The sequence below is a fragment of the Lentinula edodes genome (assembly GCF_021015755.1).
Source record: "Lentinula edodes strain Le(Bin) 0899 ss11 chromosome Unknown C8R40scaffold_20, whole genome shotgun sequence".
NCBI classification, from domain to species: domain Eukaryota; kingdom Fungi; phylum Basidiomycota; class Agaricomycetes; order Agaricales; family Omphalotaceae; genus Lentinula; species Lentinula edodes.
The window spans coordinates 395,943-408,599 of record NW_025764326.1 but is presented as its reverse complement, the minus strand read 5'-3'; the positions used below and the strand labels follow the sequence as shown (position 1 = coordinate 408,599).

General features: G+C 45.3%; 6 protein-coding genes across 6 annotated transcripts; 2 read left to right on the top strand and 4 right to left on the bottom strand.

Moving 5' to 3' along the window:
* The first annotated feature begins 18 nt into the window (after positions 1-18).
* On the top strand, positions 19-2,679 carry C8R40DRAFT_1107502 (UTP-glucose-1-phosphate uridylyltransferase). The gene is made up of 14 exons (XM_046228211.1): positions 19-320; positions 385-461; positions 513-646; positions 697-1,096; positions 1,159-1,246; positions 1,304-1,391; positions 1,446-1,496; positions 1,552-1,640; positions 1,699-1,911; positions 1,964-2,081; positions 2,132-2,188; positions 2,249-2,277; positions 2,341-2,591; positions 2,646-2,679. The coding sequence occupies exons 1-13, from the start codon at positions 183-185 to the stop codon at positions 2,347-2,349; spliced, it is 1,491 nt and encodes a 496-aa protein (XP_046085766.1). The 5' UTR covers positions 19-182; the 3' UTR covers positions 2,350-2,591; positions 2,646-2,679.
* A 29-nt stretch (positions 2,680-2,708) lies between these two features.
* Positions 2,709-3,905, top strand: C8R40DRAFT_1107500 (uncharacterized protein). Its single transcript, XM_046228210.1, has 6 exons — positions 2,709-2,932; positions 2,989-3,064; positions 3,123-3,194; positions 3,252-3,400; positions 3,454-3,649; positions 3,695-3,905. The coding sequence occupies exons 1-6, from the start codon at positions 2,908-2,910 to the stop codon at positions 3,888-3,890; spliced, it is 714 nt and encodes a 237-aa protein (XP_046085765.1). The 5' UTR covers positions 2,709-2,907; the 3' UTR covers positions 3,891-3,905.
* Positions 3,906-5,146: 1,241 nt separating this feature from the next.
* On the bottom strand, positions 5,147-7,706 carry C8R40DRAFT_1107494 (UTP-glucose-1-phosphate uridylyltransferase). The gene is made up of 12 exons (XM_046228209.1): positions 7,622-7,706; positions 7,450-7,568; positions 7,236-7,395; positions 7,098-7,174; positions 6,915-7,048; positions 6,464-6,863; positions 6,233-6,408; positions 6,041-6,180; positions 5,775-5,987; positions 5,603-5,720; positions 5,465-5,550; positions 5,147-5,403 (listed from the first exon to the last, which is right to left on the bottom strand). The coding sequence occupies exons 3-12, from the start codon at positions 7,392-7,394 to the stop codon at positions 5,395-5,397; spliced, it is 1,512 nt and encodes a 503-aa protein (XP_046085764.1). The 5' UTR covers position 7,395; positions 7,450-7,568; positions 7,622-7,706; the 3' UTR covers positions 5,147-5,394.
* A 292-nt stretch (positions 7,707-7,998) lies between these two features.
* C8R40DRAFT_1171278 (uncharacterized protein) lies at positions 7,999-9,449 on the bottom strand (the record flags this gene model as incomplete). Its single annotated transcript, XM_046231674.1, has 5 exons — positions 7,999-8,133; positions 8,196-8,552; positions 8,602-8,773; positions 8,827-9,125; positions 9,174-9,449. The coding sequence occupies 5 exons, from the start codon at positions 9,447-9,449 to the stop codon at positions 7,999-8,001; spliced, it is 1,239 nt and encodes a 412-aa protein (XP_046085763.1).
* Positions 9,450-9,562: 113 nt separating this feature from the next.
* C8R40DRAFT_296409 (Metallo-dependent phosphatase-like protein) lies at positions 9,563-12,004 on the bottom strand. Its single transcript, XM_046234633.1, has 10 exons — positions 11,510-12,004; positions 11,344-11,451; positions 11,201-11,289; positions 11,130-11,153; positions 10,990-11,079; positions 10,710-10,936; positions 10,469-10,652; positions 10,395-10,414; positions 10,327-10,343; positions 9,563-10,275 (listed from the first exon to the last, which is right to left on the bottom strand). The coding sequence occupies exons 1-10, from the start codon at positions 11,648-11,650 to the stop codon at positions 9,676-9,678; spliced, it is 1,500 nt and encodes a 499-aa protein (XP_046085762.1). The 5' UTR covers positions 11,651-12,004; the 3' UTR covers positions 9,563-9,675.
* A 52-nt stretch (positions 12,005-12,056) lies between these two features.
* Positions 12,057-12,399, bottom strand: C8R40DRAFT_1107472 (uncharacterized protein). The gene is made up of 2 exons (XM_046228208.1): positions 12,291-12,399; positions 12,057-12,234 (listed from the first exon to the last, which is right to left on the bottom strand). Exons 1-2 carry the CDS (start codon positions 12,301-12,303, stop codon positions 12,089-12,091), a joined length of 159 nt encoding a protein of 52 aa, XP_046085761.1. The 5' UTR covers positions 12,304-12,399; the 3' UTR covers positions 12,057-12,088.
* Between the last annotated feature and the right edge of the window lie 258 nt (positions 12,400-12,657).

The window sequence follows — 12,657 nt, the reverse complement described above, 5'->3', positions numbered from 1 at the left end:
CCGACAAGCGCTTGATTCCAACACTTAGATTGTGGGCGACGACCACCGCTACAAATTTGTACCTCCGATCGTCTTGCGCAGTTCGCCTCACTGCAGCAGCGTGCACAATGTGATTCCTGGATAAATCCCAAAATGAACCGCACGTCTGCTCTCGCTATAGCGCTGCCCTCTTCATCTTAGTGATGCCTTTCTTCAAGTATTCCGCTCCAACCTTCCGAAGACGAACCAATAAGTCGGTTTTTTCTTTTCCTGGCTCAAAAACAATGAGCAGTGAAATCGACAAGCTCTTGGTGACACTGACCGACCCTGCTGCACGCAAAGTTTGTTCAAATTTCTATTTGTATGTCCTTCGGACAAGTTGTTTACCGTTGCGACGTGGCATAGGGCTTCGAAATGGAAATGTTGTCATTTAAGCAGATGTTTTCTCGGTATAACTCTGGTAAGGAGCAAGGTACAAAACTGTGAGCCATTGAATTGTCTTAGGCTTGAACATCGTAAATCATGGATCACAGACATTGGGCCGAGATTAGTCCTCCTCCCGCAGGTCAACTTGTGATGTATGATAGTTTGTCCCTGCAAGCAGACTTGACAAGCCTTAACAAACTCGCTGTGTTGAAAGTGAACGGTGGTCTCGGCACATCGATGGGTAACCATCTTCGGTCCTGCTTACGCTACATAATTCTTACATTCTTTCAGGAATAAAGGGAGCGAAAAGTGCACTTGAGGTTAAGAATGGTTTAACATTTCTTGACCTAATTGTGCAACAAATACAGCACCTAAATACGACAATGCACATTGATGTTCCCTTAGTTATCATGACTTCTTTTCAGACTCAGGCTGACACTATTCGAGTAATCAAAAAATATGCCAATGATTCTGTCCGCGTCCTTACTTTCAATCAATCCCGATATCCCAGAATACTCAGGGATACCATGCTTCCGTGTCCAAGGACTGCAGAAGATGAAGGTCGCTCATGGTACCCCCCTGGTCATGGTGACCTGTTCATGTCGCTTCGCCGCTCAGGGGTCCTTGAACAGCTACTTTCCGAAGGCAAAGAATATCTATTTGTCTCAAATTCAGACAACCTAGGAGGCGTGTGAGTGAAGATGCCTTCAACTACTTGGATTTTTTTTTGAACTTCCACCTTCACTTGCGCAGTGTAGACACTGCTATTTTGCAGCATTTTATTGAATCTGACTTGGATTTCCTTATGGAAGTCACCAACAAAACCAAAGGCGATCTGAACGCAAGCATTGCCTACATTTTCCGTCCATCTTGTTGTAATGGCAACTTCATCTTCTAGGGCGGGACACTAGTAAATTATGACGGGACACTGCGGTTGCTTGAACTTGGTCAAGTGCCATTCGAACACATCGAGGACTTCAAATCTGGTAAGTGCATATACATTAGTTTGTCAGTGTCAGTCAATTATCAATTGTGAATAGTATTCAATTTTAAAATCTTCAATACGAATAATTTGTGGATAAATCTCAAAGGTTTGTTTCTCTGTGACTGCTATTGGAAGATACGACTAGAACATTGCGATTACAGCGCTCAAACGGATCTTGGACAACGAAGGGCTAGACTTAGACATTATCGAGAAGACCAGAAATTTAGATAATGGGGAAGTTGTCATCCAGGTTAATGATTCCCTCAGTAAATTTTCTACTAGCTGACATGTTTCACCTCCTTGCATAGCTAGAAACTGCAGCTGGTTCGGCGATCCAACATTTTAAGAAGGCTCAAGGGATCGTTGTCCCTCGTAGACGTTTTCTCCCTGTGAAGAATTGCGCAGACCTTCTCTTGGTCAGGAGCGACATATATCGAATCGAGAACGGCCATCTGATCCCCAATGATTATCGTCTGTTCCAAACTACACCAACGATAAAGCTCAGCGATAACTTCCAAAGTGTAAATTGCTTCTTATCTACTTCAACCTCTCGGCTCACACCATGGATGGTAGATTGACGAATTCCAGTCTCGTTTCAAGACAATTCCCAGTATTTCCGAACTGGACCATTTGACGGTCACTGGAGACGTACATTTTGGTCGCGCCTGTGACCTTCGAGGGACAGTCATAGGTGCGTCACACCACCTTGATAGGGGTAAGTGTTTTTACATGTAATCATAGTGGCTGCTACAGAAGGCCAGAGAATCGATATACCTGACGGATCGGTATTAGAAGATCGTGCGTAATTTACACTCGTTGTTCTGTGATTCGTTCTGACCGGACTTATTCCAATCAAAGGACTTGTGGCAGGCAATCTTAATATGATTGTGAATAAATGCCTTTTAGTTTTTCTTTGTTCCAAGTATTCATAATCAGTTCATGGTCCACAGGAACTCTAATCTTTATATATGTGATGAGCTCATTCTCCGCCTCCCCACCGACAGCTTCCGTCGCCGTTTCCGTCGTCTCCCGGATGTTTCACTAAATTATTCGATACTTTTCAGTCTCTTTCAGTTTGCGATTGTCATATGTATTCGTATACATTACATACACATACATATCATGTTGTAAGACTATCACACCTGAAATAGAAAATATTCCGCTCGACAGAATGACAGGTTGAATCATGGAATATCACTGGCTGCTGAATGATGCCATGAATCATTGTATTTCAGAGCAACTGAAACGTGCATACATTCCCATTCAGTTCAACAGGATTGTGATAATTCAATGGTGACTGAATCATCTACTGAATCATCTTGGTTCTTTTGTCTTTTCCATCCAGCAGAATTTTTTCTCCTTCCGGTGTGTATTGGGACGCGTGTCTACACCATGGCATTGATACAATCGCTCTCAAGCGTTGCCATCCCTGATTGGGTCCAAGTTTCGCGCAGCCACTCCATCGAACAACATCTACATACCTCATACACAACTGTCACGACACTGCATGCAAGCCAATGCAAGCTCAACTTCCCTCGTCGGGTGAGCGTTGTTGAAGGACTGTTGTTACTTGAAACTGAATTGAGTGGTCGTTGAAGTTTTAGGTTTGTTGGCTACAGGTTGCGATTTTGCCTTAACTAGACAGAAAGAACAAGAATTCATCTGGAACCAGAAGTTAATACCTTGTGATGCTGGATTTCAAACATATACTTGCTCATGCATATCCACCTAGAAAACCTTTCCGGTTGACGTTTGTAAAGGGCCTGTTCATTTCAATGCGATATCTGGCCTTCGTCATTCACATGTATGTGGTGACTTCTCACCTCATCGTAGTACACAACTTGACCGATCATGGCCACAGCGTAAATATCGTGCTTTCGAGTATATGGTCAGTCGAGTTCTCCAATGCGCAGCGGGCCTCCGAAGAGGCATGCAGGATTTTGTTGATATTTCAAATTATATCCTGCTATACGATGCTCCTTTTATTGCAGTTAATTCTTATGCTTCGAGGTCTGTCTTCATGAGCTCTTGTATTCGTAAGGTCGGCTCATACGTCTTTCTAGTGTTCGCTCTTTACAACCGTAGTTTGAGAATGGCCATATTTCTCTTCTTGTTGTTTGCATGCAGAACGGCCATGTCAATCTACACCTCGTTCAGTAAAAGCGCCCACTCTCCCAGGCACATTAAGTTTGGTAGGTATTGCATCCCCAAAATTTCATTGAGAGAGCAGTCTATAGGGAATCCTACCTTGGTGTTCATGTAAGCTACTTTCCTTAGTGATTGGTTTACACTAATACAATAAAGATATGGAGAGCTGCTTGTTCAATTGGTGATTCACGGACTGGCTTGGAAGCGAACTATCTGGGATCTTCGCCAATATTATTCATACCCTCCCCCGGCGTTATTGTCCGTCCTCAACAGAGATAGTTTGAAAGTATTCATGGGCATTTCAGGTGCTGTCCTCCTCCATCCGTGTAGACTAGGGCTGACACCGGAATAAAACAGTTGCAATGGCTGCAGTCGGAGTTGCAACGCTCAAAATTTTCTTTCCAGTGACATTTATTTTCCCGTGAGCTACTAGTATGTCATTGCCAGTGTCATATGCTGAACATTTCGCAGCCTTTTCATATCATTAGTTTCTGCTTTGGTATGGTGACCTCTATAAACATTTATTGCTTGCAGCCTCTGAATACAGGTCCAGGGATGTCGCACAATTCTCAATTTCATCTGCAAAACCTGTATGTTCGGCTAAATAGCCGAAAGCAGCTCAGAGCACTTCCCAGCAGCGAAAGCACCCAGAGCAGGCTTTGATTTTTGCTTTGGGTGCTTTCGTCGCTGGAGAGCGCTCTCCAGCCAGTATCCTTGCTATGGCGAGTATACAGGTTTTGCAGATGTTGCAAAGATTGGATGCATTGACTGAGCCAGGAACATCAGAACCCCACAAAGAACCAGAGTTGACCACTATCGATAACTCGAGCATGACCAACTGGGACGCCGCTTGGGATTCAACCACTTTTCACATGGAAGACTCTCACCCTCATCGAGACACCAGGTGAAGGGGACTAATTCCTTACTTGGTTGACCCACTGCCAGAAACAGCTTGATATACTGTATGTATGAATAAATCACATCACTGCCGACATGAACACGCAGCTGTAGTTTTATTTCCTATGCAAGGAGTGTATACAACTTCGGTTTTCGACCGCAGAGTAACCCAGAGGGATGAGGATGGACATGTACAGTAAATATAACGGCAGATTTCATTGAAGAATCGGAGACTCATTCGGATCAACGGCATACCTCATTGTTTATTCCCTGATACAGTGCTCAAATCTCAGTGTCTGACAGAAATTAGTTTGACTGGGAGTCTGGGACTAGTCAATTTGACAATCATTCATAGCAAAGGTAAGTCAGGCATAGTGGGCGGCATTCGCGCCAATCCTGCAAATGTATTGCATTTTGAGCGCCGAAGTGTGCCGGATCTGTTGTACCGGCAATGCTCGCTGAGAGCCAGGAGGCGCAAACTAAACTGTGAAAAGGAGAGAAAGTAGTAAACACTGAATATTAGTCATGTATATGCACCAGTTTGTTCCAAAAATTGACCTATGGAATGAGATGAGAGAATTGTGAGTAGGATGTAAATGAAGAGAGTAGGAAACTATGAAGGCAGTAGAATTTTCGAAACATTGAAAACTGCCTCCATATGCGAACCTTCTTCGTCCGGTTATCGGGGCCAGGGTGTCAGCCAAGGTTTCAGAGCTTCCTAGAGTACATACTCGCTTCGAAATACTGAGGACTTGTGGGCACCGTACATTGTAAGAACAGTCGGTTCGAAGTTGGTACAGGAAAAAGACAAACTAGGTCGTGGATGGTCTCACAGCGTTATCAGTAATAACTTGGTAATCATATTATAATGTCCGTCGGTTTCGAGTTCTTACAGCCATACACACTTCTAGGTAAAAGCCAATTCAGGGTATCAGAGATAAACCACAACGAAGGTCGACTTATAGCTCCTGTGGTGCGAGAGAATGTGAGACGTATGTCGGACATCAGATTTATTGGCCTGACACGTACTATCATGTTTAAGTTACCAGACAAGAGACGGTTCTCTAGAATGCAGCCGTCAGGAATGTCAATCCTTTGACCTTCGTTGGCAACCACTGTAAACAAACGTAAGTCTTTAGGAGCACAGTGGAAGCATTGAACCCATACCAATGACAGTGCCTCTTAGCGTAACGTTACGACCGAAGTAGACGTCACCTGTGACAGTAAGATGGTCGAGCTCGATGATTTTAGGGATTTTCTTGAAGCGTTTCTGGAATTGTTGTATCTGCAATCGATGATATCAGTAGGCGCACGTTCGTTTTGTGAGAAGCAACCAAACCTTCTTAAAATGATCACCCAATTTGATAACAGGCGTTGTTTCGAACATTCGTTGCTCGTTGATAACAAGTTGACCGTGGCTCAAAGAGTAGATATCACTCTTGATCAGAAGGAGGTCAGAGCAGCTCTTGACAGGTAAGAAACGCTTGCGAGGAACGTTGATTCCGTGTGCGTTCCTGAAGTGCTTGATAGCCGCACCAGCAGCGGTTTCGAGCTAGAAGTATGGTTTCAGTTCCCTACACATGGATTACACGCATATACACCAACTTGAATAACCCCTTGGCCGTCGTCAGTCATCTTGGGGTTGATGATGATATCAAGTTCCATTCCCTCATGCTCCATGATGTGTTTCAGAGCCTTGAGATTGACCCACAGATTATTGGTGTTGAAAATCTTGAACTTTCGGACTAAAGGAACGTCAATGATACAGAATAGGATGATATATATACGACAACGTACCAGACTTGAAGTCTTCGACATGCTCCGAAGGAACTTGAGCAATCTCGAGCAATCGCATCGAACCGTCGTAGTCGATGAGGGTACCACCCTTGACGTCGGCCTTGGTCTTGTCAGTGACCTCCATCAAGAATTCGGCTTGAGATTCAATCATATGCTGAAGAATTTTCTCGTCGACGCTAGAGAGTTATATGTAGGCCAATGTTAATTATTACACGCTTTTCAAAGACTCACACTGCACCCAAATTATCCGAGTTGGACACGAAAAGGTATTCTTTGCCCTCAGCAAGGAGCTGGTCAAGAACACCAGAATGAAGGAGGGCGTTGTACAAGTCACCGTGGCCCGGAGGGTACCAGTTCTTCTTGTCGTCGTCAGCACGCTTGGGGCAAGGCAAAAGAGATTCTTTGAGGATCCGAGGGTATCTTGACTGGTTGAAAGTGGTGATACGCAGCTGTTGATTAGCGTATTTCTTGATGATGCGGAGGGTGTCATCGTGAGTGTTGAAGGAAGTCATGAGGATGAGCGGGACATCAACACGACTAGTAGTGTTCAGATGCTCGATCTGACGAACAGTGAGATCAAGGAAGGTCATATCGTCCTTGACTTCGAGAGCACTTTTGGCACCGGTCATCCCTGGTGATCGTGATAAGAATGATGGACAGAATATATAGAGAGCAGACGCACCCATAGAGGTACCGAGACCTCCATTGACTTTGAGAACAGCAAGTTTGTTCAAATTTGAGCTGTCCTTAGGCGCAACAAGTTTGGCGTAAGGAACAATCTGCTCCTCAGCGGGTGACTTGATGCGATCCCAATCGCTGTACGCAGGTGAGGCAGCGTAGTGTTGAGAAAATGGAGAAAACTTACAGATCCTGGCTCTTTGCTCTCTCAGAGAGATAACGCGTGAAAAGGTAGAAAAAGGATTGCATCTCTGTGTCGAAAGCCTGTAGATACGCAGATAAATCGTTGAACAGCGCATCGCGAAGAATCGCAAGCGATACTGACCTTCTTAGTTGCTGGGTCTTCAACTGTCGAAACAATGCGGCTAATTTCATTGCGCATCGCCTTGGCAGCGACTCCAGTCGTGGCCGTTTTGAAGTCGATATGACTTGTACCGCGAGCACGGGCATTGAAGGAGTCGCTTTTTGGCATCAAATTCGACATGCTGAGGAGGAAACGCATTAGAGAAGTGGGAAAGCAAAGAGAAAAAGGGAAAAACCTGAGATCACTGAGGTGAATTGGTGAGGTGGTGGTGGTTGAAATCAGAGTCTGGAGCACTGGCGAAGAATTTGTTCGAACAATCGTGCGTGGTCGATGACGTCTTTGCAAGTCGGCAGTCTGCTCCTCAATTTCAGAGATTGCCTCGAATTTACTGAGAGTGGTATACTGACTCCAAGACTTTCGTTTGGAGCGGTAGGGTAATCCTAAGTTTAAAGAGGAGGGCGTCGTGGCGGTTTATGTAGAAAGATTTCTTTTTTTCTCTTCGAAAAGTACAACGTGCTCATTACTACCCGTTATATACATCTCCTCTCTCTTATCTTGCCCCCTGTCCTTTTACATACATCCAATATAATCCTGCCTCGCTGTCAATATAATTGTGCGAGTTAGGCTGTACCAATTCACCAATAATTTTGTGAAAGCCAAATATGTCGCAGTTGCCCCTAGTGGCCCTGGCCCTGGTCTAGGCAGCAAGCTTGCATGAAAATATAAGTAAGATCTATAGGTTACTTACATCTAAAAGCACACCGCGTTAACTATATGTATAACTTCAAGTATCCAATGGATGGGACGTCGAACCGTCCGTCCATACGTCTGTCACTAACTTGATAGGCACTGAGTGCTGGTGGGCTAATAGCGGACAACTTCGCGGATTGGGGGGCGTGATTGCGAAAACGATATAGTCCTGAAGGATATGAATGCTCCAGTGTTCCTCTATCACAAACAACGACATGATCCGGTGCTTACTTTGACGATCACTGTTCCAATATTGAACCCTCCGTATTGCACCATATCCTTTTCAACTCGCACTTCACCTTCCCAGTCAACATACGTATCGGCCCCTTCAACGGCAGTGGTATATATTGGAGGTGCAATTGCTCTTACTCTTCCCTCCACCAACGTTGCCGTTCTCCAACATTTTCGCGTATTGACTTCTACCATCGTTTGTCGGGATATGAATACTCGAACGCTGGGTCGCTCTGTTCCCGAATTCGGGATTTCTGGTGATAACAGAAGCCGTAATGACGCCAAGCTTGAAGAGATCTGAATGTGAAATGGTATGGTATCAGAGAGCCCGAAGGCTCCGACAGAAGGGAAAAAGAACTGTACGAATACATCTGATTAGGACTGTCGAGAAATACCCTCAACGCACCCTACATGAGATAGGTTTCAAGTCGGGACTGTCTGTCCTGCGAATGCGCATGGTAGATTCTAGTTCCAACCAATCCTCTGGTATCTGTTTTAGAGTCGCTAAAAATCTATCCAGGTGGAACACCGGCCGTTGCGGTCTTGTTCTCGGTCGATAATTTAACCATAAGGAATAACTACCTTGTGCGACTCAGTGATCTTGAATGCGAAGCGTCCATCGACAACTCACGACCTCGAAGGCTTCCAAAATGCCATCTTCGAACTGTTGTGGATGGTGACTTTTAGGATATACGAGCATTGTGCAGAAATTGCGGGGAGTTGGTAATATGCTTCAGAGAACGAGGGCGGTATAGATCGAACGCGATCCCCGTGTTTGAATGTCGTGGGGAATGCAATTGAGAATGGGAGGACGCTCGGACATAGGTCCTTATGCGCCGAGTCCCGAGACCACAACACCGCACTCTCCGAAACCACAGGAATTGTGGCTGAGCCCGAGTCCGATATAGATACGCGAAGACGGCCTTTCAGCTAGAACAGACATATCAGAACAGCTCAACTTGTCAGACCATTGATTACCTTTATGGAGACACTCAGCACAGATGCGCTGCTTCTAAGTCCGATCTCACCATGAATTGTAGAGCCCCGGCCATAAGTGGGACATTCCTCGGCCGGATTTTGGTCTTTGAGAATGATTGTCAGGAAACTGCACGTCTTTGTGATGTTCACCAAAACATTTGTCGGTGCATTCCCTCTCGGAGTAAACTCGACTGTCTCTTCGCCTTCGGGTAGGAGATAGGAGTATCGAGGAGGGGAGGGGGTAGGGAAGTAGTTGGGTGGGAGAACCATAGACATCTCATGGAGAATTCGATGTAAGCAGTCACTCACATCAGATGATCTGAAAGGAAGCTTGGGATTTGGTTTCCTAGTCAGTAAAGGTGGGCTCCAAATGTGTAATCACTCTGAATGAGCATTTTCGATAGCTTCCCGCCGTCAGGCATTGAATCGTCCCAAAATTTGAATATTCCATATCACGATAACCTCATCCTACAATCGTACACTCATTCGTCCACGACAGCAATCAAAAGTCCAGAAAAGTCCATAATGAGATGAGAAATATGATCCCCAACGGGAAAATGGCCACGTCTCGGACATCACATAGAAATTCCCTGAAGAAGCCACCTCGCCTATTGCTTGCAAACACTAACTTTGTTAGAGTTTGTAATGACACCAGCCTACAAAATAATCTTCGACTTTGCGAGAGGATAGTGGGCAGTGCATTCTTCTTTGCAGTCACAGTAGCTGAGGCTGGTGGGGGCAGTCTTTGGTCCATGTCATTGTCATCAAGGGTAAACCCATACTCGTCTATAACGATCCTCGAACGAGTAGGCCTTCTGACATGTTTAGATTGCAAGGATCCGGTACCATCCTTTGATCTCTGCTTGGTATGCGAAAGAAATTGGAAGCTCCATCGGCATCGGCGGTAATGCTGACCACGAACGATACATGCGATGAGGATGAGGGCGAGGGAAGCTAGTGCCAGCGGAATGTAGACGTCAAGGTAGATCCCCAGTTGATCTGGCATTAAGCACGGTGCGTCGGATATTGTGCTAGTGAGGCCTCCTGGAGGTACGATTGAGAGCATTTGATATCCAGGCTTCTTCACACCCATGGCCATGCTCTGTGAGAAGGATTCAGCAGAACCACAATCCGTATGAAATTAAACCCATACCAAAGATTTCACAGTCACTTCGCGTACATTAGTACCAGTATATGAACCAAGAGTATGAGTATACTCGCAATAGTCATGATCATCACCACTGAAGATTACACTCAGACAACGACGTTGGACAGAATCTGAAGATTGTCATTACCTGAAAATCAAGGCCGGTTTCAAGTGTTCTAACAGAAATTTGGTCGAATCTTTTCCAAGAGTATTTTGGTATCCCAGGCCTACGCCTCGGCGGATCGTTCCTCGTTCTCGAACAGGTCCGCAATTTGATCCCTCAGGTCTCGAGAGCGGGATATGCGAAAACAAGATAGTTGGTTCGGTATTGTCTGCAAAAAGTTCAGAAGTTGTTGGGAAGACATTGCAGACTGAGAAACGTGTATGACCTTTTGCCGCAAATGATTTGACAAAATCTATCGTTCCTCCGGCCAGCGCTTTCCACTTATCGTAACTCTTCCCAAGGCCATGTCGCTTATAGTCTTCTTCTACCAACCCTGGAGCGTCTATCAATACGAATGTATGATTTGCGATAGATATTTGACTATTCAAAGGCCCGAAATGAGATGTATAACGCGTCCGGGCATGTGGCGAGAACAAAGTAGAAGGTCCTAAGCTACACGAAATCCATGAACAGCATAGACACGTCAAAAGTGGAACGATCCGCACCCTATGTCGTGGTTACCAGGGATGAAGTATCTCGGGATCCTACTGTCCATGGTGAAGATGTTCATGAACCGTTGAGTGTAGCGTTCATACCTTATTACACAATGTCAGTAGTGCTCGGCAAGTTTTTAAAAATTACTCACTCTGAGTCTGACATCACAGCTCGCCTAGACTTCCAGTTAACTAGATGTTTCCTCTAGAGGGAATCACATACCCGGAATCCATATAATCACCCAAGAAAAAGACCACATCAGGAGCAGACCGTAATGCTGCGCGCCAGTTCTTTCTCAGGTTGAGGTCAACCTAAGATGACCATAAGATGGATATAGACATTCTTCAATGAAGGCTAATACACACAATGAGTTGAGATATGTATGTCAACAACGCAGGTCGACCTGGGTATGAGCGGTGGTCGATAATTTGAGGGTCAGCAACGAGAAGTACATGTTCTGGTGTCTGGTCGGACTAGAGTGTTTTGTGAGGATTGTCCAAGTGACAGTAACTCGGTGAGGGAAAAACTGACATCTATCAGTGGCCAGCCACATTTTCCACTCCGATATCGAAAGATTCCGTAGTCATACCAGAAAATCAAAGAAATCCAGAAGAGGCGAAGGCCGTTGATCAATGTTCTCCTTTGCGAAAACTTATGAGAAACGGAGTGCATGACATGAAAAAGAGACAAGGGTAAAGTACATGTCTGACTCTGAGTAGCGAGCTGGTACCGACTACACTCCACAACATATACGGCACTGTGCTGCACTATATCCGACAGTTTCCGGGCTGAACATACACTTCAATGGCACGGTAGTAGTGGTGGCACAAGATCAACTAAGGTACAGGCACCAGAAGCCTTTCAAGTTCGAACTCTTACTTATGACAACTCTGAACGACGTCCAGGAGGTCCAATAACAGTTAAACTAGATCTACAAAGGGTAATTTCGGTTGCACGGTTGTATTATGTCTATTAATGATGTTCCTCGTGTCCTTCACCGTGACCTTCAAACGGGTGGTGTCCCTAACCAGAATGAAAAGATGAGTACTGTGCTGCGATAGAAACGACAACCACGTACCAAGAGTTTACCACCATCTTGCCTGCATGCGATCACGGAAAGTCAGATTGAGAATTTGAAGAGGCACGTAAGACGCACCGGAAACGGTAGAAGATGAAGAACCACATTGTTGCACCCAGTCCTTTGGCAAGAAAATTGTATCGGAAGCCCGGTAAATGGGGATTAAATCCTCCAGATGCTAGTTATTGATATGAGTAGCTATTCCAACGGAAAAGCAAAAGAGAAAGGATGAACCGTGGCCAGCCATTGTGGAGGTTGATAGAAACTCTGTAGAGTGTCACGGTCTGGTCATGCCGTGATAGTTCGTGATCCTGCCCGGAAGTGTCCGTGCCTCAGGTCACGGCCGTTGTTGTTGGATACTCACGACACCTATCGCGATGGACGCCCCTCAAACGCCTGGCAAACGCAAACGAGAGACAAACGCACCAAGAATCACGTATCATGCAGCGAGCAGGACGTTTGACAGGCTTTTCAAAGGCATGAACCAATTTCAATGAATCTTCCCTTGAAGTTTAACCACTGATAAACAGAAGAGTCCCTCGACGAAACTAAGGATGTAGTTAGAAGAAAACTCGGACTACCTGACTCTTCGAGTATTCGT

Excerpts from the sequence above, each read along its gene's own strand:
- C8R40DRAFT_1107502 (XM_046228211.1), top strand. The coding sequence starts at position 183 with ATGCCTTTCTTCAAGTATTCCGCTCCAACCTTCCGAAGACGAACCAAT. Across the intron at positions 321-384 it reads CCGACCCTGCTGCACGCAAA|GGCTTCGAAATGGAAATGTT; the intron begins GTTTGTTCAAAT and ends GACGTGGCATAG. Across the intron at positions 1,392-1,445 it reads CATCGAGGACTTCAAATCTG|TATTCAATTTTAAAATCTTC; the intron begins GTAAGTGCATAT and ends AATTGTGAATAG.
- C8R40DRAFT_1107500 (XM_046228210.1), top strand. The coding sequence starts at position 2,908 with ATGCAAGCTCAACTTCCCTCGTCGG. Across the intron at positions 3,195-3,251 it reads CTGGCCTTCGTCATTCACAT|CGTAAATATCGTGCTTTCGA; the intron begins GTATGTGGTGAC and ends TCATGGCCACAG. Across the intron at positions 3,650-3,694 it reads AATCCTACCTTGGTGTTCAT|ATATGGAGAGCTGCTTGTTC; the intron begins GTAAGCTACTTT and ends AATACAATAAAG.
- C8R40DRAFT_1107494 (XM_046228209.1), bottom strand. The coding sequence starts at position 7,394 with ATGTCGAATTTGATGCCAAAAAGCGACTCCTTCAATGCCCGTGCTCGC. Across the intron at positions 6,864-6,914 it reads AGGTCTCGGTACCTCTATGG|GGATGACCGGTGCCAAAAGT; the intron begins GTGCGTCTGCTC and ends CACGATCACCAG. Across the intron at positions 5,988-6,040 it reads ACGGCCAAGGGGTTATTCAA|CTCGAAACCGCTGCTGGTGC; the intron begins GTTGGTGTATAT and ends CCATACTTCTAG.
- C8R40DRAFT_296409 (XM_046234633.1), bottom strand. The coding sequence starts at position 11,650 with ATGCACTCCGTTTCTCATAAGTTTTCGCAAAGGAGAACATTGATCAAC. Across the intron at positions 11,290-11,343 it reads CATACATATCTCAACTCATT|GTTGACCTCAACCTGAGAAA; the intron begins GTGTGTATTAGC and ends TGGTCATCTTAG. Across the intron at positions 10,653-10,709 it reads CAAATCATTTGCGGCAAAAG|ACAATACCGAACCAACTATC; the intron begins GTCATACACGTT and ends AACTTTTTGCAG.